This window comes from Ochlerotatus camptorhynchus, unplaced genomic scaffold, assembly GCF_037179485.1.
Source record: "Ochlerotatus camptorhynchus isolate MF236.1 unplaced genomic scaffold, CSIRO-AGI_Acam_v1.1 ptg000213l, whole genome shotgun sequence".
Classification (NCBI taxonomy): Eukaryota; Metazoa; Arthropoda; class Insecta; order Diptera; family Culicidae; genus Ochlerotatus; species Ochlerotatus camptorhynchus.
The window spans coordinates 4945674-4970238 of NW_027040703.1; the positions used below are offsets into that span (position 1 = coordinate 4945674).

General features: G+C 38.1%; 3 protein-coding genes across 4 annotated transcripts in view; 2 read left to right on the forward strand and 1 right to left on the reverse strand.

Annotated features, from left to right (window-relative positions):
• Tet (Ten-Eleven Translocation (TET) family protein) overlaps window positions 1-3768 on the forward strand; it is a 647407-nt gene extending 643639 nt beyond the window's left edge. For both annotated transcript variants that reach the window (XM_065224604.1, XM_065224605.1), the window contains one exon: window positions 1206-3768. In XM_065224604.1, coding sequence (XP_065080676.1) covers window positions 1206-1244 — 39 coding nt within the window. In that variant the 3' untranslated portion in view covers window positions 1245-3768. The remainder of the gene's footprint in view (window positions 1-1205) is intronic.
• Window positions 3769-15654: 11886 nt separating this feature from the next.
• LOC135703379 (probable tRNA N6-adenosine threonylcarbamoyltransferase) lies at window positions 15655-16914 on the forward strand. Its single transcript, XM_065224573.1, has 2 exons — window positions 15655-15784; window positions 15963-16914. Exons 1-2 carry the CDS (start codon window positions 15670-15672, stop codon window positions 16889-16891), a joined length of 1044 nt encoding a protein of 347 aa, XP_065080645.1. The 5' UTR covers window positions 15655-15669; the 3' UTR covers window positions 16892-16914.
• A 70-nt stretch (window positions 16915-16984) lies between these two features.
• Window positions 16985-17721, reverse strand: LOC135703380 (uncharacterized). The gene is made up of 2 exons (XM_065224574.1): window positions 17460-17721; window positions 16985-17397 (listed from the first exon to the last, which is right to left on the reverse strand). The coding sequence occupies exons 1-2, from the start codon at window positions 17634-17636 to the stop codon at window positions 17026-17028; spliced, it is 549 nt and encodes a 182-aa protein (XP_065080646.1). The 5' UTR covers window positions 17637-17721; the 3' UTR covers window positions 16985-17025.
• Window positions 17722-24565: the final 6844 nt, after the last annotated feature.

Consider the following 24565-nt stretch of genomic DNA (forward strand, 5'->3'; position numbering starts at 1 on the left):
GGAGCTCTGGCGTGTTGGGAGGGTTCTTGTCCTTGGGAACCACCTGCACGTTGTTGGCGGCGTACCACTCCATGGCCTTTTTACCGTAATGGCAAGATGCCAAATCCGACCAAAACAGTACGGAACAACCGTGTTTCTTCAGGAAAGGCAGCAGACGTTTATTCAAACACTCTTTCACGTAAATTTCTTGGTTGACAGTCCCGGAAGCTATGAAAATGCTGCTTTTCAAGCCACAGGTACAGATGGCTTGTCAAACCAGATATTTCTTTGCGAACTTTGACAGTTTCATGTGCTTGAAAACATCTGCTACCTTTCCCCTTCCTTTTGCCGTATAAAACTCCTGTCCCGGAAGCTGCTTGTAGTCGGCTTTGACGTAGGTTTCGTCGTCCATTACCACGCAGTCAAACTTCGTCAGCATCGTCGTGTACAGCCTCCGGGATCGCGCTTTGGCCGTCGTATTTTGTTTATCATCGCGATTTGGAGTCACTACCTTCTTGTAAGTCGATAGTCCGGCTCGTTTTTTGGCTCGATGCACGGTTGTAGACGATACACCCAGCTTATTTGCGGCATCTCGGAGAGAGAGGTTAGGGTTTCGCTTAAAACTACGGGCAACTCTCTTTGTCGTCTCAGCGGCTTCCGGTTTTCGATTTCCCCCCGATCCAGACTTCCTGGCTGTCGACAAACGTTCCCCAAACACTTTAATTACATTTGTAACGGTTGATTTGGCAACTTTTAGCGATTTTGCCAACTTTGCGTGCGAGTAGCTCGGATTTTCGCGATGCGCGAGCAAAATTTTGATACGCTGCTCTTCTTGCTTGGACGGCATTTTGACAACTGAAGAGTGAATTCCAAAATCAAAATAGGAGCAACATTCTACACACACACACCTTCAAAATGAGGGGTGTTCAGGTTTTTTAAATGCAAAATTGAAAGAAATACGTCAAGTTGATATTGACCAAATTTTGACCGTATCACCCTTTACTCCTCATAAAAATGCTACGCTCGGCTCATTTCAAACTCGCGAGTGAGGCTCCATCAAGCCTGGATGTGTTACACATAAAAGCAAAATCAAGAGATTTCAGTCTAATAATAGCCCATGTCTAAGTTCGAATTAGATTTCAGCGAGGAATTTTCGCTAACAAAATTCGCCGAACACTAATTAACGGTAGAAATTCATGGACGTTTCCATTGCCTATTCCACACAGGAACACGACATGATGGACGTGGAATACTCGGGTGTCTAGTGGTGAGAGAAAAATCTGCCGCCAGGACGACCGCTGGATGAGCAGATTACAGCAACACGCGGCAATTGCAGCAGCCATCAATCGGCGTCAGGTTTGGCGACGTCGGTTCCATTGACCTCGCAGCCGCCGCTGCCGGGTGGAGTTCCTGGTTCCAGTAGGGGGGCATTCCATCACCAGCAGTCGCAGCTGCCACATCAGTGGCTCCCAACGGGACTACAAAGCCAACCGCACCACGAAAGACACGATCCTAATCAATACTACTACTATTACTACTACTGAGGAAGGACGACAGACAGAGGAGGATGAGAGAAAATATCAACTGATGCTAGTGACTACATAAGAATAAGATTCGGAACAACCACTCGAGAAAGACACGAATACGTACGCTCCAGTATTTTTGAGATGCAAAACCAGGAAACTGTAAGACGTAAAACCAACGCGTTGTTTTAGCTAAGGACTTACATTGTAACTTTTAGTTTGTTTTTGTGCAGAGACTTTTCTTTGTGATAAGCATTTGAGTTAGGTTTCGCAATACTCTCTATTGCTCAAATCTGTCTCGATTGTTTTTAGTTTGTATGTCGGAATCTAAAATCTCAATTTTTGTTTGACTTTTTGAAGATCGAAACAATAACGACAACAACAACAACAACAACAAACAAACGCACCTTCAGGCACACACTAAAGAAAACATAGGAAAAAAAGATATCAAAAATAACTTTTGAACAAGAAATCAAATATTTTGAAAACAAGAAATAGCAAATTTAACGTAAACAAAAATAATCTATATCGAAGCCAAAAGTACAAAAAAAAAAAACAAGTTGTTAACACAAAAGAATCTGACTACGTACTGTTCCATTTTGACTTTTAATTTTAACCTCCCAAACCAAATTCGTCCAAACGTCAGAACGAAATCTGGACCACTCCTGCATTAATCTTCTCGATTTTTTGCTGCTTACTTTAAACCCAACCTGATGAAACGGAACGCGAAAAATGCTCTCGCTCTAGAATTTTTCCGGGAGAACATAGTTCTCTCACTACTACAAACTTTGCGCTCTATAGCTCCGATTTGCTGACTTTGCTTAATGTGAAACAATGGAAAAAGATATCACAAATGTTTGCTAAAAACTAATACACTAACGACTAGCTGTTATAGACTTTTTTTTGTAAATACTATTCCTCTTTCTTTCAATCGTGCTCACGCACACACTCACATGCACGGACGGTGCGGTTCGTTTTTAAGAGTTTTTTGTTTGTTCATAAAATCTCTCTAGGTTAAATCATTTCACACTTTCCTGTCCCTTTATTTCTCCGAGTCTAGAACACTAATAGGCTATAAGTGGAAAATGCGCGCGGAATGCGAAATGCACATACAATACATACATACACATTCAAAGCGAAAACAAAAATTTCAAAGATGAAAAAGTATTAGTATTTTAACTTAGTCTCTAGGTCTTGTTTTTTGATTTTCTTTGTACTTTTTTTTTGTAGTCACTCTAAGTAGGTATTTGTAAAATCTCTTTACTATTATTGATCGTATTTTTTTTTTATTAATTCTTCTAACTGATGAAGTGAAACAAGTAAAAGACACAGTGAAAGGACAACCGTAACTCGAATCAGTTTTATCAAATAAAAGAACTGAACAAAAATGAAACCCATCATATGTTAGTAAATGTACAAGTGAAAGTTTTTATTATTTTTTTTCCTAAAATCAAACGACGAAAGGAATCATTATTTAATTTGCTATTTAACTATTTATTACAAATTAAACCCCACATACATGCATTGCATCTGAACAAACAAAAGTGACGTGAATCTATCCAACTAACAGTAAAAAAAACAAAACAAACACACACACACACTTAAGCGTATAAGTATCTATTATTGTCATTAAATTATCCATTAGTTTTAAGTATCATTTGTCTCGTGAGCAACAACATTGTCTCGTAACTTTAAGTTTTAGTGAAGAAATAAATAAAGCAAGAAGAAAAGAACATCGCAACATCTTGTGCGTATATTGTTAAGCCATAAAAGAAAAGCAGAACACAGCAAGTGCAGAAGAAGAATCAGCCTATGATTTAACGCTTTCTTTCTGTCACACAAACACACGTTAATTTTCAACTGCTCCGTAGAACAAGACCATAATAAGTAGATGTAAAATACAAACGTAGGAATGTTATAGAACTAATTAAGACACAATGGAAAGAAAGAAGAAGAAAACAATGATGATGATGACGATGACAGAAAGGTGCGTCGCGCAAGCGTGTGTAGAAACAAATGAAACAAGACAAATATTTGCCATATTCTGAACAAACACATTTAAACGTGAACCATGCGTAAAAAGGTAATGAATACTCATACACGTGAAAATTATTTTACATTAATACCAATAAATTGCAGTTTTTTGAATCAAAATTGTCGGGTTTGTTTTATTTTTCGTTTGCCACTCTTTGGTTTTCGGTTGGTGCATAATCGATAAACGATCATTTGAAAGAAAGCGAAAGCCAGCGATTCCGGACAGTCAAAATAGATGCTATTGTTGTTGACGATTTCGGTCCTTGGTAGCAACCAAAGAAAACGTTTCTTTTACCACTTGAAATAAATCAAAGTAATAAAAATGAAGAAACAGAAACATACCGTAATAGCTTGTAAAATAAATGGTTCTTTCATTAAGTAGTTGAATGCGGGCAAATTTATAGGTCGCCAGAGCAAATAAAAACAACAACAACAACTGCAGAAAAAGGAGATGAAAACAAATCGAATGATGCCATATTTGAGTGTAAATTATTGTTAAAAAGTAATTGACAGAGACCGTAGAGGCAATGTAATAGGATATAGTTATATAAATATATATTTTTCGGAACAACCCAAACAAAATTGACAACAATGTGAAAGACATTTAGATATTGAGACAATTAAGATACGTATTGAAAATGAGATAGGCTTTGTAGGTTTTAACTGACTACACTTTTCCTACGGTTAGCAACCTGCGAGTAACTGTGCGTAAAGAAAAAAAAACCTTTACATCTTAGAATGATTGTTTTTGAAATCAAACTATCTCCGAATTCGTTCATTATTTTGTATCCAATTTTATCTACCACAAAACCCAAGCAACATAATCGACTATCTCTCTCAGATGCTTTTGAAAAGTGAAATCTAGCTCTTTAAACTATTTACCAATTTATGCAAAAAGCAAAAATCGATTATATGTAATGCCAAAAACAAACGCCGGAAGGGTGAAAGGTTATGTTGTAGGACAAGGGCTGAAAATGAAGTATATTTTGTAGGAATTAAAAGCAATCACATCAAGACATGAAGCTAATAAAAAAAAAGAGTGAAGAAAATTTAAACGTCCTCTAATTATTGCACTGTGAACAATAAATTGAAATGGAAAGATTATTGATTAACAGAAAATGAAAGAGGAACGTACCGCGATTCAGAATGATCTCATATCATAGCAAAAAAAATATGAAACAAAAGAACTACTGCGCATAATTTAACGATCAATCTCGGATGATTTCGTTATCGTTTTATTAAGTAAAACATTGAACATTGCAAACAAAACATGAACTAATCCTACACACAAATCCGCAGGCTCGCCACAGATTAAAAAAAAAAATGAGTAAGCATTAGAGTGCATAGCGTTAAATCTTCCAAGCTAAACAGTAAAAAACACACACACAAACTGAACTATAATTGATCGTAATCGGAAATCACTCAAAAAGAAAGAAACTTGAAATAAGCCATCATCATTACACACTATACTGTACTGTAAAGAGAAAATCGAACAAGTTTAGCGACACGAGGCACACCACAGGAGAGGTATTTATTATTAATATTAGCATAGTGCACTCCTGATTGATTGATTGATTGAGAATTAATAGTAGAGTTGATAAGCAACAACGGACAAACGCAAGACACACATACACACAAGAGCGAAGAATGACGGCAAGGAAAAGAGACATTTCGGGCAACCAGTGACAGTGATTGAAGAATAATGGAATGATGACGAATGAGAAGAAAATAAAAGCAAAAAAAAAAACAATTATTATTATAAACATTATTATTAAAATTATTATATATTCTTATTATATTTAGTGGAGATAAAAAGGGAAGAAGATTATGAAGGTGAACTTTTTTTTTTTGAAAAATAAAGGAGAAAATAAAGAAACATTGTATAAAATATAAACCGGTCATTTTTTTTTATCGAAACAAATTAATTCCAAACTGTAGTATCTCGTAGTATTCTCGCAACTATCTGGAGATCTGAAGCCCAAGTGTAAGTGTACACTCCAAAAAATATGCACGTCCGATCTACGTGAAAACATTGGTAGCTTTCGTCCATACTACTTTTCACGTAACATTTACGTTAATGCCAGGTAGTCAAAAATATTCCCATTCAGCGGTCAACGTGAACAGTAAGGTAAATATAACGTGATTTCCACTTAAATTGGAAGCGGTTATCACGTAATGTTTACGTGATTTTGAAATGATATTTACTGGAAAATACTGTTCATCTCGAGGTTCATCTTACGTTTACGTTCCGTGGTTTCCACTATAATTGTAATGGATTTGCACGTAATGTTGACGTGATTTTGAAGTGATCTTTACCGGATCTAACAAATAATGTTTTCCATTTTTTCCAAGAAAATAATACTTAAACATTGATTTCGCATTTCGCTTTACCAACTTTTAATTAATCATGACGATTCAGATGCAATATCCGTTTGCACTGTTTACTGCTGAGTCAGGCTAAATTGACCTTTGGAAATAATCCCCGTAAATTGTATCTTGTAATCCAGCCTATGAAATCGAAATAAATTTAATTAGCAGTGTATGACGGATTTCAAATAAAGCGCAATAATATAAAAATACTTTCAAACATTTGCAGCATGCTGAATCACTTCTTCCACTAATAAAATCGATGCCGCCATATTGTTTAACTTTTTCATACATGTAAATCACGTAAACTCATTTTACGTAAGCACACCACAATCACACAACCGCACATAGAAGTTTGATGTGACAATGTTGTCACATTCATCATCAGGTCCAGTGAACATGACATGATATATTTATCAATTTTACTACCATGATGTAAACATGAAAGTTGAAGCATACGAATGAGCTACGTGATTTTTTACGTAGATTGGGTGTGTATATGTTGTAGAGTGTACACGATTTCATTGACTTTATCAAAATTTAATTTGACATTGACGTAAGCCACGTGCAAATGATCGAAGTGGGGTGTTAAAGAGGTTACGTAATTTTTCACGTAGCATTAACGTGAAGATTTTTTTGAGTGTAACATAAAATGAGTAACTCCATGCATAATCACAGACAAACAGACATAACCTTCGCAAGTTGTTCATCGAACACGCATTTAACGGTCAATTAAAATGATTCTTATTCTTAGTTCAAATCACTTGCGTATGGCGTTTACACACTACCAAGTGTTATGCTCGATGTTTTACAGTGAGAAATGTGCAATGTCATTGGTCTGTTTGTCTGTGTTATTAGTATATGCACTTTTGTACGCGCTTCCTAGTTTAGACTGGCCCACAAAAAAAAGTTTAAATTTTTCCACCATGCTCTGAAAGTATTAGCTCATTTGGTTGTAGGATGAACTGGCGCTTTTAGTTTGAATTTTTGATAAAATACATGAAAAAATAACACTCCTACACTCTATTGATCATAAAAAAAATCCTTATTCTCGATTTGATTCATATTTTCAAAACTTGTAGTTCAATTAATGAATAACAACTATGCTGAAGATGATGTATATGAGTATTTTGTATATGAAAATTTCAACCAAATCTCCTACATGAACAATTAAACGCAAAACACTAGCCCGTGTTACGTCAAAAAGAGCTGAAACATTCAGCGAGTGGTTATCTCACCTACTGACAACGAGTCTGGATGTTGGCCCATGGAAAATATGAACTTTTTTTAAAGGTAATCTAGTTGCCTGTAATTGGTTTTTTTTCCTTTGGTTTGTTTTCCGTAGATCTTGTTTTCCGTGCTGAGGAGGTAGCTCCCACACCTGGACCCTACCTGTCGACCCATCAACTCATGAACCGGGGACCAACGGCTTTACGGAAGGCGTGATGAGAGATGGGGTTGTACCATAGAGGTAACTCTAAGACTAGAATGTCCCAAAATAACGTGCTCAACTTTTTGGCTCAGCTCTGGTACTCTCTTCAGTCCCAAGTGAGCCAATTTAAAATCGTTAGTTTCGTATTGATTGTTGGTTGTACGCAATGGTGACGTAGGACTACGTGGTTTTATCTAATAAATCGTTTTTGTTCACTGCAGCAGGAGCTTGTGTTTTGTGTAGTAATAGGAATTTGAGCGGGGTTATCTCTGTTTATACTCTTTAGTATGACGCGCTTGATGGCCCACAGCAACTAACGAAGAGCTACTGATTCCGATCAACAGCGGTGCGGCTTCTTCCTGCTTCTATGGATGCTCATGTGGGCTGTAGCTCGCTGCTTGCAGGGAGCCTTTCGTTGTGTACTGGAGAACACCACAACTCATCACGCGGTGATTGAATAAACACCGTTTGGTGAGATTGGATGGAATTAAATTTTTAAATCTGTGTTAGGGAAATCGCTTTTCGCAGCAACAGTTGCGCAATTATTATAGCAATAATTGCACATTCAATAGTGACATTTTGAACAATGATAATGTCTTAAGTTTAGAAATATTTCTGATCGATTGGTGATAAAATTATTGAGATTGGTCCAAAGGCAGCTGAGTTATTAACGTTCAAAATCTTTCATAATGTTGTTACATGTTCCATAATCAGTTTTCACAATGTGTATCCCATATAGACGTAGTCATACACGGATAGAAATCTCTTTACACCTTTTGGCAAATTTCTATTGCTGATTATTCATAAAATGTATAAGTCAACTAATAAGTAGACACCTTGCAAAAAGTTAATGAAGATCATGTGTCAAATGAAATGTATAAGCGGTCACGCATACCTTTTATGCATTCTTATAGGACCTATGTGGTTTGTCTTATGGAATGTATAAGGCTGATGTTTTGGCAAAAATGTATAAGTGAAACACATGGATAAAATAATTGATTTTCGTTTCGTGTACGTCAAAAAATCTCCCATATAAATGTGGGCCAGTTTCCCACACACATTCATTTTGGCTAAAACATGTTTCATGAAATTATGGAATAATAAGATATTAGGTATGATAATATTTTGTTTATGTAAGTAACAAGAAAAGATTGTGGAGTTTGTGCTTGACACATAATACCTATAGTCTGGCGGGTAGAATTTCGATCTACACATAACCAGTACATTTCGACATCACATAACCAGTGGAAAATATCCATGTGAATTTCACATAACTGTCATCCCTAATAAAAATAACCATAAAAGAGACCTTAACGACGTTTTCGGGGTATCATCCAAACCATTTGTGAGATAGTTTACCCATCCGGGATACAGTTCGTTTATGGTATTTGTTTATTAGGGATGTGATCCCATAATTGGAAATTGCACCACTAAATCACATGAACCTTATGTGTCATATGAAATCTATATGATTATTCATATAGAATTTATTATGATATGTGATATTCAGATTAAAATCATTAATTATGTTTTTGGAAAAATATTATGTGTATTCCTAATAGAAGCTAAGTGAAACCTGGAAACCTCGGTCCGGTCACGACACATCGGATATGGGAAACTTTCCCCAATTCAAAGATGGTGTTATCTTTATGGTGTCTGTTTGCGAAGGCGAGCCTTGAGTCACGAGAAAAGGGTTTCCGAAGCTTTGATCGCAACAGCTGATGTGCTCTTTTCTGTTGTTGGTCGTAATATGCTCGATTGGTTCCGCTATTTGACAGCTCAAATGGATTCTTTAATTTTTTAAAATATATCGGTTTTTATATATTATCTGAAAGAAGTTCGTTTTCTGAGCACAGCGATATTTTTTCGAGCCCACACACTTTCATCTCGATTTTTAAATCAAGATTTAAAGCAAAATAATAACTTCACTGTTTGACACTAAACTGACAAACTGACAGCTCGCTCCCATACAAAGTGACACCGAGGGGTGCTAATAACGTGATTTTTTTGTAATCGTTCTTATTTAAAATAGATCCAGCGTACCAAAATTGATGAAAATTTGGGTTTGGGTTCCATTTTTAATGCAGATTTGGCAGATTACGAATATACATTTATCTCAATAACCTTGAAGATCCCAATTAGGTTGTTTAGGGGTATTGAGGTAAATAATTTCATCAATTTTGGTACACTGTAACTATTTTAAATAAGTACGATTACATTAGCAAAAAGCGCCCCTTGGTGGGACATTGTATAGTCTAGAGTCGGTGTATAATGAGTCACGCCAAGAGAAAAACAGTTGAACTCGCATCACGGTTTTCGAAAGATTCCCTTTCCTTTAACTTGGCAACAGAGGACTTCTGCATCAACTTCAAATGACTTCTAGCGAGGAAAAAAGTTAACGGCTGTAGTAAATCTTTATATCAGTGATTTTGTCTAATTAGCTTAAAGAAAAATAGTAGAAATTGTCATTACTGATCATTACAAAACGTATCGCATGACAAATCTAATGCTCAATGCGTGTATATCAAGAGCAAATTTTCATTATGTCGTAAGTAACATTCGCACCGATCCGAGAAAAATAAAGTTTTGTTTTGATGACCGAAAAGTTATTCCTATTTCCAATTAAACACATATAATCTCATAGTGATAGCAATGTTTAACATATTTAGCCAGGTTTTAATCATACAAAGGCAAATCGCTAGCTTTCATGCTAAGAAATACTGGTTTTTGAGTCAAAATTTATTATACGTCGTTTGGTGGCCCCTATTGTTACTTAAGTCAAAGTGTATTTACCAGGATATTCGAGAGAATTATGAATTAATTATATGATTTGAGTAGTAGCTATACTGAAGATCCGAGAGATGTCGCCCCTTCAGTGGTAGGAAAATCATTTTTGCAGTATGGAGAATATCAGAAAATCCACGATTTGTGACTAAACATGCTTTCACAGAAGGAAATAAATAAACGAGTGTTTACCTTATCACCATAGTAATGTACTCGTGCAATTTTTGTGCACCTAAAACTGCCCATAAAGACGATAATGAATTAAAACTGAACATTTTCATGCATTTCCAAATGGTTTCCTACCATTCCCATACATTCGAAGTGACTGGCCCTCTGGACGTGGATGATGTAAAAAACAACAAAACATGATTAATTACGTCTCCTTACGTGCAGCCCATTCATCATTTTAGGACCACCGAAATCATCTTAGCAACAAACAGTTCGATTTATTCAATTTAATAATGAGAAAGCGAAACGACGAAAGTACACTTTTCACGGGTTTCTCAGTGCTGTTACTTAAGGCAAACGGCATCTCCATAGAAATCGGGTGACTTAAGTAACATCGAAAACTATTTTGATCGGAAGGTGATTACGTCAAAAAGCAATTCGACTGGTAAATAAATTTAAAAATGGGAGTGTAATCTCGAGTGTAATAGCAGGAGCATCGATTGACACTGATAGCTCGACTTTGTTTACCTTTGTTACATTCGACGTAATGAAAATTTGCTCTTGATATGATCATTTCTTCGATTATATTTTATATTTAATTGCAATACCTTTTGTTGACCTTTCATAGCATCGTAATGCTTGTTTACTTAGCACGATAGGTAGCCGGTTTGACAGTTCAATAGGTAGACTTGGCTTCACTCTTGGCGTGACTCTAGTCTATGTCAATCATAAAAGGTCTGGAACAACAGGCAGCTTGCTGGTGTTAGAAGCAAAAATGTTGTAAACATTGCTGAACAAGCGAATGACGATGTCACGGCAGCACAACATTCCATACTGCGAATGGCAGACGTGTCGTCACGGAAAACAGCTGTTTCGTGTAAAAAGATAAACATTGCGATGAAATACGAACACCACTAAACATTTCCAAATTTCACTAATACCAATAAGCCGGTTGGCCTTATATATTATATAAGCCTATATAATATTATAATTGACATCGGACTCTTGTATAGTCCTCTCCAGGCTAAAGCCCTACAGTAAAACCATAGAGGTAAAACTATGGACGACTGTCACCACAAAACTGAAAAAAGCTGTTCCAATCGAGCAAAGCGGTGCATTTTGACGGTTCGATTGGAACAACTTTTGACAGACGTCCATACTTTTACTGTAGGGCTTTACTCCAGGCGGGTTCGTATTGGTGCGATTTGCGTGTATTAGTGAGATAATTTTTTTTTTTGTTAGCTGTGAGAAATTTGTTGTTTGCTGCAAGAACTGTCATCTAATACCCCGTTCACATTACAGCGTATATCACGTGATATACGATGTCTTGCAATGAGCACTCATACATCTAGTTTTCACTGGAAATCCTATGTATGAGTGCTCATTGCAAGACAGCCTATATTACGTGATATAGGCTGTAATGTGAACGGGGTATAAAGTATAATAAACAACAAAACGAAAACAAACCCTACGCTTGCACGGTAACAGTCAAATACCCTTTTAAGAATAAAAGTTAACCCATTTTTAATGAAAGTAGCTTTCTCATTAATGAGTAAATTATTTTAACAATAATTAGTTTCTGCTAACAGTAGCTAAGGCCGTTCGCAATGCTGAGTTTCAAAATTGTTTTAAACTACTCGTCAATTCTATAATTTGAAACTGTCAAAAATAAAACTGCAACACGATCAGCGCAACGCACAGTTCAAAAACATGTTTGTAATCATCAAGTTCCATAAACTTTACTGTTCTCTATGAAGTTCTCCGTTTTTTATTTGTGGAGCTCTTCGAAACATCTTCAACACATCCAAAGAAATTTGAAACAGAGTTCCATTCGTGTTTCAAACTCGCTCAGAAATAAAACAGAATAGTCGAGCAGTTGCAAATCTGGTGCAAAATAGTGCTCGAATAATGAAACTGCAACTCAGCATTGCGAGAGGTGCGTTTCTGTTCTAGTTTCAAATTGAAACAGTCCTTATAAAATACAACAGCATTGCGAACGGCCTAACAGTTACTACTTAATTGGCATAATAAATTACTCATTAATTAGTAGTGCCACTTTTATATGGGTTCACTTTTACTCAAAATGGATGTTGGATTCTTACCGTGCACATGACAGTATACACAGAAAAAAAGTTCTTGAATATTACATCCAAACAGCTGCACAGAGGTCATTCCGCCGGTTGTGTAATATTGGTAATATTACGTTGTACGATGTACATCGATTTTGCGAACAAAATTGCATTTATTGATGTAATATTGTATCTGCTTTTTGCTATTACATCATTATTTCATACATCAGCTTGAATAACGTTGATCGATATTACATTTTTTTTTTGCTGTGTACGCTAGTGTGTGTAAAATTATATTATTAGTGTAGTGTTCGTGAGATCCTGCTTGGAGAACTCAATGGGAGTGAGCTGTCAACGAATAGATTTAGTGTCAACGATCAAAAATTTAAATCTTGATTTAAAAATCGAGATGAATGTCTACGGGATCGACACAAATATCGCTGTGCTCAGAAAACAAAGCTCTATCAGATGATGAATAAAAATTGGTATATTTTTCGAAGTTAAACAACCCAGTTGGTTCCCGAGATTCTCACATCAATGACTCAAATGTCATTCCCATATACTTTGTGTGAAGCCGAAAAATCCTGGTTCTCTGGTTCGATTTTACGTCAACATTTGACAGCTGTTGCAAATATTTGCAAGCAAGCCCGGGTTCATGCGTGATACGTTGTAAGAAAAGTTAGTCGCGAGCAGCGGGGAAGGATTCTTTAATCTTTGTTGTGCCATAGGCGCTGTTTACTGCGTTGAACACGAATTATCATTGCCTAAAAATGAAGTGCATTAAAATTGGATGTGATAGCAGCATTACTACACCAGTAAAAACTTTTAACGCAACATAACCATGCGGCACACATGACTGTAGCTTAAAAACGTGTTGTCAACACTAACACCACCAAATTCGTTACGCCTTCAGCGAGTACTAGCAGCAATCAACACGAAACTAACGATTTTAAATTAACGGCGCCGGTGGTGTAGTGGTAAGCGTGATTACCTGTCACCCCAGCAGGCCTGGGTTCAATCCCAGTCGGCTCCGCCGGGATGTTCTGAGGCATAACATCTCTGATCACGCCTTCCTTCGGATGGGAAGTAAAGCCGTTGGTCCCCGGTTCATGAGTTGATGGGTCGATAGGTAGGGTCCAAGTGTGGGAGCTGCCTTCCTGGCACGTCGGTAGCGTTGGTGCTCAGCACGGAAAACAAGATTGACGGAAAAAACAAACCAAGGAAAAAAAAATAACGATTTTAAATTGGCTCACTAATTGACTAGCCTATTGATCCCAAGCAAACGACTAACGTACCCCATTCTAGTCGAAATTCTAGTACTACGCAATGTTTGTTTAGATTCGCTATGAAAGTTTGACAGATAAAATGAGGGGTTATTGGTTTTTCCTGTTTCGAGGGGTGAATCGATTAGCTTGGGATCGAAGAGGGTACCAGAGCTGAGCCAAAAAGTTGAGCACGTTTTTTCGGGACCTTCTAGTCTTAGAGTTACCTCTATGGTACTAGTCTTGCCAGGGATGTGGAGATTCTATCGGCCAGCCGACTATAGCGACTATAATAAACCCTGCCAATTTTGCTACAGGAGAGTCGCAATAAGCGATGTTGTCACTATTGCCGGTGAAAAAGTGACGTCATTTGACATTGGGCTGATGAACAACTGATCGTAGCAATTTTGGTGTGTTTTTTTTTGCGGTGTGCTCAGCCGGTATTATCCTCGAATTAAATCCCGATCAAGAATGTCTAGCTGCTTTGATGTCGATATCACAGTTAATTAACACGACTCTAAGCAAACACTTTGCAGATCATTCAAACACACACCAAATTTTGAATCAGCCTGCCAGCAAAACGAATTGCTGAACAGAGTCCAGCCAAATTAGGATTTTCTGTGAATCCAGCAAACATGTTTTTTTGCTGGATGATCAGTAAAATGCGGGAACTGTCAAATATAGATTGCAATTTCGTAAGTGGATTCTTTATTGGATGCCTGATCGCAAGTTGATTTATTGTGATTGTTTTATATTAGTTTTCAATGTGATTTTATATCATTATTAAAGGTAAATTTGCATACAAATATCTGTTATAACAGTGGGTCTGTACTGTGACTTCCTTTTTATTTATTTGCAGGAGGAAGTGGATGATGGTCGGCGTTTACATTCATCGTTTTTGATAGTATTTCTTCGTTTTCGCTGAAATTATCGCTACAGTTATGATGCTAAATGTGGAATAAATTAAGTTTGAATCACATAAAATCTTTGATTTTCTCCCAAAATAATACTTTACTAGTTTTACTGATCATACAGCAAAATAAATTCCTCTTCTCTATTACTGAAAACCCAGCAAATTTGGCTGGTTCTACGGTAAAGTGCTGTCGTTTTTATGTCAGATTATTTTGCTGGTTATCCAGCAATATTTTTTTTCTGGAAAGATTGCTGGACTTCCAGCCCGGCAAAATCCAGCAAAGTTTTACTGGTTTCCAGCGAAATAAAAATAGTGTGCAGGGAGGCTAATCCGAGCTGAAGCAAACAACCTCCAGTAGCCGTTTACTTTTAGCCGGGCCACGCGTTTGTGGTAAACAGATCGATTCATGTTTGGCGCCACGATGTGAAAAGCAAGCGATCAGCAAATTCGGAACAAACTTTGTCAGGAGACGGCACCGCGAAGGCGCGCAAAGGGCGACCAAATAACACCGCGGGGCGCTCCGCCCAAGTCCGCCGGGTGGTCTTTGGGCGCGCTTCTGGCGACACGCCCGCGGTATGTGGGAGCGGTGCATTTTGACGGTTCGATATGGAACAACTTTTGACGCTTTTCACCAGGCCAGTGACAAGGCCTATACCAACAGCAGCGTTTGACAGTAGGCAGCATGTCCCGGGCTCAAATCGTTTATTTTGCTGTGCTGGGCCCGCTGTCATGGTATAACATGTTGCCTACGCGCCTGCCACTGGGCTGCTTTTCACAGACGTCCCACTTTTACTGTATTCACGCTATTTCAAAACTACCCAAATTTGTGTAGAATACACCCGATTGGTCAAAACTTACCAAAAATTGGTAAGCTGTGCTGTGTTTGAAGCAGGTTGACAAATGAAGAACATCGACATGAATCCGATCGACGTTGTTCATTTTTTCAACTTGTCACTCCCAACACAGTTTACCCATTTTTTGGTAGGTTCAGTTTTGACCGATGTGGGTGGATTCTTCTCAAATTTAGGTAGTTTTGAAATAGCGTGTGAGCTTTAGTTTATTTTGAAGTTGTTGTGATTAGCGAGATTTCCGCAAATAAAGAATAATAATTAAATTATTAATGCAAAACTAACCAACCATGGTAATCGCGATCGGATTTGAAGGAAGCGCCAACAAAATCGGTGTTGGAATAGTGCGCGACGGTGAGGTGCTCGCTAACGAACGAGAAACCTACATCACCCCACCGGGAGAAGGTAAGATAAGACAATCATCCATATTCTCGTTTTCGTTCGAACCGTATTTTCCTTACAAAAAAAGTTTTTTTTTTGTACGGAAAATACAGCTCGAACGAAAACAAGAATAAAGGTGAATAATAAATATTTTGATTAACTGTGTCCGTAGCTTAACGGAATATGTCTTCCATTATCTTAGGATTCCTTCCGAAGGAAACAGCGCAACATCACCGATCGAAAATTCACGACATTCTGAAGCGTGCCCTTGCCGTTTCTGGCGTAAAGCCTCAGGAGATTGATGTCGTCTGCTATACCAAGGGACCGGGAATGGCACCTCCACTACTGGCGGTGGCAATCGTCGCTCGAACCATTGCTCAGATATGGAACAAACCGATCATGGGAGTGAACCACTGCATCGGTCACATTGAAATGGGTCGGTTGATTACCAAAGCGGAAAACCCAACCGTCCTGTACGTAAGCGGTGGAAACACCCAGGTCATATCGTACGCTTGCAAAAGGTACAGGATTTTCGGGGAAACGATCGATATCGCCATCGGGAATTGCTTGGACCGGTTTGCTCGAATCATAAAACTGTCCAACGATCCAAGTCCCGGCTATAACATCGAGCAGATGGCCAAAAAGGGCACCAAATATGTTCCGCTTCCATATTCGGTTAAGGGCATGGATGTTAGTTTTTCAGGAATTTTGTCCTTTATCGAACAAAAGGCTAGACCGAAGGGAAAACAGAAAAAGCAGAAGCGAGTCAGTGGAGTGGAAGAAGAAAAGTGGTCCGATGAGGATTTATGCTTCTCACTGCAGGAGACTCTTTTTGCTATGCTGATCGAAACAACTGAACGAGCGATGGCTCATTGCGGTTCCAGTGAGGTACTGATCGTGGGAGGAGTAGGCTGCAACGAGCGTCTTCAGGAAATGATGGGTATAATGTGTGAGGAGCGGGGAGCAAAGCTGTTTGCCACGGATGAAAGATTTTGCATCGACAACGGAGTAATGATTGCTCATGCTGGATGGGAGATGTTCCGCAGTGGGACCCGAATGAGCTGGGAAGAAGCCACCATCACACAGAGGTACAGAACCGATGAGGTTGAAGTTACCTGGAGAGATGATTAACGCGGTTGTAAATTGTTATTTAATTAAATCATCGAATTATTATCAGAAGAATTTTAAATGGAAAGAAAGTTCCTTCTTTCAGAATAATCATGCTTTCTTTCTAGTTAATAATCTATATTAATTCATCCAAACAATTACATTTCGCAATTCGCATACAGCTTAGGACTAGCTGGCTTTCCGATGCCCATACCAACTTCAATGGTGGGTTTCTCGCCCTCCTTCGCCAATCGGTAGACATTGTTATGACCCGGTTTCAGTTTGATCGCAATCTTCGGGTCGCTTTTTCCCGTTTCTCTTTGAACAAATTCCTTCAATAGTGGAGGCATATCGATTTCCCGCGGAATAATTTTCTCCGCCCGCTGCACCGCCCTGCAGTAGGATGCCTCCTCGTGCTTGTGAAGCAACCGATAGTCGGCCTTGTAGGAAACGCTGTTGATTTCAACCAATTTGGGGTACGTTTGGCCGCGGAATGTTTTCTCCACCGTTACTTTGACCTTACGTGTTTCCTAAAAAAATAATCAACACATTTGAAACAATTTTCTGAAGCCCATGAGCATTTATTACTTACCTCATTCGGTAGGGTTTCGACTTTAACGATTTTCATGTAGCTGGGTTCTGGGTAGCGCTCGAACATGTTCCGGACGACCACTCGACCAACACCGAAATTTTTCAGATTGCCTACGATTTCCCACAGGGTTTTACCTTTAAAATCGGTTGTGCGACCGATGTACTTTATGGTCGACATGTTTTGAAGATTTTTTACAATTGATTATTCTTAATTTATGGCAAATATGTTCGAATGCCGACGAAGTTTTACAAAATTATGTAAAATGTTTTTGTTTTGCTTTGGAATAATGTGCTGCACCACCACTATTCAAAATATGTCAAAACTGACCCCTGCGGCAAATTTCTGGTGTCAGAACACACAAGAGTTGCCAGAACTATTTTTGTCAAATATCGGTACACGGAGAGAAAAATATTGAAAAACAACCATATTTTAGATTACTCATACACAGCAAAAAAAATGTAATATCGATCAACGTAATTCAACCTGATGTATGAAATAATGATGTAAAAGCAAAAAGCAGATACAATATTACATCAATGGATGTAATTTTGTTCGCAAAATCGATGTACATCGTACAATGTGATATTACACAACCGATGGATTGACCTGGTTGCAGCAGTTTCGATGTAATATTCAACAACTTTTTTTGCTGTGTAATAAAAAAATACCATACCCGAACGATAACCTTAATGATAGAACTATTCCACAAATGGTTTGGCCCTCCCGTAGGCTATTCTTAAGCACCTTGTCGAAGATGGGAGAGCTTAACGCCATGCTGCAGGCCTGCACGAGAGACCAAGACAGTGGCCCGAAGTCAAGCCCGACGTGATGGTATCTTATATTCTTCTCATCCATTTCCTACACAGAAAAAAAAAAGTTGTTGAATATTACATCTAAACACGTCGTACACAGCAAAAAAATGTAATATCGATCAACGTAATTCAAGCTGATGTATGAAATAATTATGTAATAGCAAAAAGCAGATACAATATTACATCAATAGATGTAATTTTGTTCGCAAAATCAATATACATCCTAAAGGGTGATACGGTCAAAATTTGGTCAATATCAACTTGACGTATTTCTTTCAATTTTGCATTTAAAAAACCTGAACACCCCTCATTTGAAGGTGTGTGTGTGTAGAATGTTGCTCCTATTTTGATTTTGGAATTCACTCTTCAGTTGTCAAAATGCCGTCCAAGCAAGAAGAGCAGCGTATCAAAATTTTGCTCGCGCATCGCGAAAATCCGAGCTACTCGCACGCAAAGTTGGCAAAATCGCTAAAAGTTGCCAAATCAACCGTTACAAATGTAATTAAAGTGTTTGGGGAACGTTTGTCGACAGCCAGGAAGTCTGGATCGGGGGGAAATCGAAAACCGGAAGCCGCTGAGACGACAAAGAGAGTTGCCGGTAGTTTCAAGCGAAACCCTAACCTCTCTCTCCGAGATGCCGCAAATAAGCTGGGTGTATCGTCTACAACCGTGCATCGAGCCAAAAAACGAGCCGGACTATCGACTTACAAGAAGGTAGTGACTCCAAATCGCGATGATAAACAAAATACGACGGCCAAAGCGCGATCCCGGAGGCTGTACACGACGATGCTGACGAAGTTTGACCATAGAGGTAACTCTAAGACCACTGGGTCCCGAAGAAAATCATTATTATTTTTGGCTCACTCAGTACCAGAACAACGGTCCCAAGCAGTCCCATGTTCTGCATGAATCCACACACCCCTGATGTTATCTGTCAAACTTTCATAGCGAATCAAAACAAACATAGTGTAGTAATAGAATTTCAACTAGAATAGGGTACGTTAATCGTTTGCTTGGGACCAATAGGCTACTAAAGTGGTGAGCCAATTTAAAATCGTTAGTTTCGTATTGATTGTTGGTTTGACTGCGTGGTAATGGACGACGAAACCTACGTCAAAGCCGACTACAAGCAGCTTCCGGGACAGGAGTTTTATACGGCAAAAGGAAAGGGAAAGGTAGCAGATGTTTTCAAGCACATGAAACTGTCAAAGTTCGCAAAGAAATATCTGGTTTGGCAAGCCATCTGTACCTGTGGCTTGAAAACCAGCATTTTCATAGCTTCCGGGACTGTCAACCAAGAAATTTACGTGAAAGAGTGTTTGAATAAACGTCTGCTGCCTTTCCTGAAGAAACACGGTTGTTCCGTACTGTTTTGGCCGGATTTGGCATCTTGCCATTACGGTAAAAAGGCCATGGAGTGGTACGCCGCCAACAACGTGCAGGTGGTTCCCAAGGACAAGAACCCTCCCAACACGCCAGAGCTCCGCCCAATTGAGAAATACTGGGCTATTGTCAAGCGGAACCTGAAGAAGACCAAAAAAACTGCTAAGGGCGAGCAGCAGTTCAAGGCAAACTGGCTTTCTGCGGCGAAGAAGGTGGACAAGGTGGCTGTACAAAATCTGATGGCAGGGGTCAAGCGTAAGGCCCGGCAATTCGGATTTGGAAAAGCGGAAGCCTAACTGAATATTTTTCCTGAATTTTATACTAATTGAACTTGAAAAAGAAATTTAATTTGATTTTTTAAATAAACGATTTCACCGATTTACACGCGTTTTCCCTTGACCAAATTTTGACCGTATCACCCTTTACAACGTAATATTACATAACCGGCGGAATGACCTCTGTGCAGCTGTTTGGATGTAATATTCAACAACTTTTTTTTCTGTGTAGAGTACGTTTATATAAAGGCACTGACATAAGGTGTGATATCGGCAATTCAATCTTAAATTTGACGAAACTAGTTAGATAATGTACATTCTATCTCTATTCCAAATTTTTTAGGGAAAATGACTAAATCTGCGTCAACGAATAGATTTAGTGTCAACGATCAAAAATTTAAATCTTGATTTAAAAATCGTAATAAATGTCTAATACCCCGTACAGACTATGGCTTATTACATGTAATATACACATTAATTACGCATAATTTTTTTTACAGTTTTCGAACTGTAAATCACAAAAATTGATCAGTTTGTCAAGCAGTTTTGGTGTGACTTTCTACCAGCGATTTCACAAAACTGGGCCAACTTATTTCTATTTTTTTATGAAACGCATAAATGTTGGCTACTTTTCTCGTGATTCTAGAAGAAAAAATCTCAAACTGCAGTCTTAAGGTGATACTCTAAGGAAGCCTTAGCGTGAAACTTTAAAGGCACAAATGTCAGCTTCCACAAAACATACAAATTTGAAATTGCTACTCCTTGTTTGCTGTGCTACTACAAACAGAGAGTAGCAATTTCAAATTTGTATGTTTTGTGGAAGCTGACATTTGTGCCTTTGAAGTTTCACGCTAAGGCTTCCTTAGAGTATCACCTTAATAGGCTAGAATCTCGGTTGGGCTCTCCATGCGATACACAATACTTTCAGACGACTCGAGCTATGGTGCTCACTAGGTCACTGCAGCTTTTAGGCTTGTATTGTGTTCAACTGTGTGTATTAGATTACGACCATAAATCCGGAGAACCCCGAGATCCGGGCGCAATCGCCCCTGCAAACAAACACGTCAATCGTCGGCCTCCCGCGAACAAAAGAACAATCCTGCAAACAAACTATAACAAATCATAGAGGAACTATTCTTCTACCTGTTTGTGTTATTAGTTTTTCCAGACTGAGCCCCAATCCGCGAGAAACCGACAAATGACGTGCCCATCTACAAAAGCAACTACGCTCCAACCTCGAAGCTCTCCGGAAATATGTGATAAATCATGTAAATGTAAATGGAATACAGTAATGTCCCGATTTTGTCAACCCCCTTTTTTGAAAATGTTTTCCAATGTTCTACAAAACCCATGCCCTTTTTCAGTAATCTTCTTGAACCTATTGCACCAAAGTATACTTTAAATATACCTCTTAACGAATGACGAATGAGAAAAATTTAGATTTATGATTATGTGAAATTATTGAAAGAACAAAATCGGGTCATTACTGTATTTAAAATAAATAAATTAATTCTTACCTTTTTATGGTTGTTTGATTATTAATTGCTATTATTACCTGCTTAGAGTTGGTTCTTTTAAAATACTGTGTAGAATTTACCTCATTATTCCTCAGTTCTATCGATCTGTGATAGAATCACGCTCAGCATATTATCACAGACAAACAGACGTAACTCTTCATTGTGTATCTTCGTTCATGCATTTAACGGTTGATTTGAATATTATCAGTTCCACGAACTACTCGCCGCAGCGCTGGCATCGGATCACTTTGACGTTTCTATATATTCTATAGAAATTTAATGCAATATTGTTTACGAGTTAGCGAGCAAGCTTGTTTTCCGCGAGAAGCCAGATAGATGTCGTTACTGAGGTTATAGGTTTTGAGATACTATGTTTTCAAGAACAAGTTTTTCAAAGAGTTACGTCTGTTTGTCTGTGATATTATCCTGTAGTACGACTTGGGCATGCACCATGCAAGTAAGTCATCTCTCGTCAAAATGATGAGATATGGGGTGATGGTGAAGGGATATAGAAAACAAATAAAAGAACAGAAAGAAAGGTATTAGTATTGGTTACATTAACCCCCCCCCCCCAAACACACACAACGAAAAAGAAACATAGATGCACAGACAAACAGTCACTAAAACACTACCGCCATCTGTTGAGTATCATGTGATGGATAGTACGCTGAACAGATGGCGCTAGTGTGCAGACGTCAAACGCAAGGGAACCGACCGTGCGCGCCACAGATGGCGGCACCACCAACCAAAAACACCCGAATTGACCGTCAAATGCGTATTCGATGAACAACCTGTCCAACCGAGTGTTATGTCTGTTTGTCTGTGATAGATGGGTTATTAGGAAAGTACAACCACAGACAAACAGACATAACACATTGAATATTTCTCACTGTAAAACATCGTCGTTAAAACATTACCGCCATCTGTTGAGTACACTGTGGTGAGTAGTACGCTGAACAGATGGCGGTAGTGTGTAAACGTCAAACTCAAGGGAAATGACTATGCGCGCCACAGGTGGTGGTACTACCAACTACGATACTTTTGAATTGACCGTTAAATGCTTGTTCGATGAACAACTTGCGAGTGTTATGTCTGTTTGTCTGTGGTACAACTACATTATAACTATTAGTGCAATGGATGAACGTTAGTTTCGGGGTCATGTTAGTGTTAGAGTTTTGTTTGTATTGACCCGTATTCAGCCCTGTCGGCCACTCGAACACTAGTCGCAGGCAGTTGTTGTTAGGACATGCGACACTGTCACTGCTACTATGTTAGAGGTATGACCCGTCAAGTTTCGAAGTGCAAAAAAAACTGTTAGAACTTTCTTATAAATTAACTTTACACTCAAAGCAAACTATTTACCTTAGCATTACAAAAGCGAATTTAAAATTACTATTTTATTTTATGCTAATATTAAAATTATGATAAAACTTTGTCTGTGATAAAACTACAATTTACGGCTCCGTGAAATTAACTCGCATGAACCTTTCAAATCAATGAACTGGAGAAAAACTACAATTTTAACAAATTGCAAAAAAAAAATCATAGCGGCACTTGACAAATCATCATCAAGCCCCTCATCCTTGGACAGGGGAGTAAGTACTGAACTTATCGTAAAATAACATCTTTGCGGATAATGCCTAAAACTCAGTAAAATAGAGTACCGAGTTTTTTGTATTCTTTATGTTTTACTGGAGCAGTCATCAAACGAAATTCCAACATTGCTGATACTGACAGTAAAGCAAATTTCTTATGTCATCCTCCACCATTCAACCTCACGCACTTGACGTCGGAAATCTTCTCGTGAAAACAGGAAACCATTGCGAAAATCAGTGAAACATCTGGAAGTCAACACAGGAGTGCATAAACTACCACGAAATAATTTATCAGTTTCTGCACTCCTGCATTGACTTTCAGATGTTCAAGTTAGTTTGAAGAAAGAAATTTCACTTAAATTTCCTGTTATAGAGCTCCAGACTTAGGAACGCAATCCGGCAATAGAAAGAGCCACCACCCGGCTAAACCACCGGGAAGCTCTGACCGCTCAACCTGGACTAGTTAAAACAGCATGACTGCTAATCCACCACTAAACTCCGTTCCCAACTACAAATCGCTATAAATTCGAAATGTTTTAATCGAATGAACCCAAACAAATAATGAAATAAAAACATTGTTGACTTATTCATCAAAAAAAATAAATAAATAAATAAAATAAAAATGCTGAAAAACTCAGTAAAAAACTATGTAAACAAACAAATTACTGTTCGACAGACAGCAAATTCTAGTACTGACTAACACGGTAACTTTTGACAGTTCAGAGATTCTGCAAAAGCAAAAACTACTGGGTTGATTACTGAAAACTCAGCTGTTTAAAACCCCAGTAAAATTTTACCGACTTCGGTAATCTAAACTCTGTGTTATCTTGCAATAAGCACTTAAACACAGGATTTCCAGTGAAAACTAGATCATAGTCTGTACACAGCAAAAAAAAATGTAATATCGATCAATGTAATTCAAGCTGATGTATGAAATAATGATGTAATAGCAAAAAGCAGATACAATATTACATCAATGGATGTTATTTTGATCGCAAAATCGATGTACATCGTACAACGCTATATTACACAACCGATGGATTTACCTGGTTGCAGCAGTTTGTATGTAATATTCAACAACTTTTTTTTCTGTGTACGGGGTATGAGGGATCGATAAAAATATCGTTGTACTCAAAAAACGAAGCTCTACACACTTAAAATTTTTCGCCGAGATTCCAACAGCCGAGTAATTCTGTAATTTATTTTGCTGAGATTCAGTCAAACAATTGCCGAGACTCAGCTAACAAATAATATTTTGCTGAGATATCAGCTAACAAACAGATTGTTTGCAGAGATATCAGCAAAACTAAATGCCGAAGTAATCGGCTGTTGGAGATTTTACCGAGCTAGATTAAGTGTGTATCAGATGATGTATAAAAATCCGTATATTTTTCGAAGTTAAACAACCCAATTGCGTGAAGTATTTTAATTGTTTTTCATTCATTTATTCAATGATAATAACCAAAATACCTATATTACAGTTGGCATCATAAATAATGTATGTATATTGCTTCATTCTCGAAA

Coding starts and splice junctions, on each gene's coding strand:
- LOC135703379 (XM_065224573.1), top strand. CDS start 15,670: ATGGTAATCGCGATCGGATTTGAAGGAAGCGCCAACAAAATCGGTGTT. Junction 15,785..15,962: donor CATCACCCCACCGGGAGAAG/GTAAGATAAGAC, acceptor CCATTATCTTAG/GATTCCTTCCGAAGGAAACA.
- LOC135703380 (XM_065224574.1), bottom strand. CDS start 17,636: ATGTCGACCATAAAGTACATCGGTCGCACAACCGATTTTAAAGGTAAA. Junction 17,398..17,459: donor TCGAAACCCTACCGAATGAG/GTAAGTAATAAA, acceptor TTATTTTTTTAG/GAAACACGTAAGGTCAAAGT.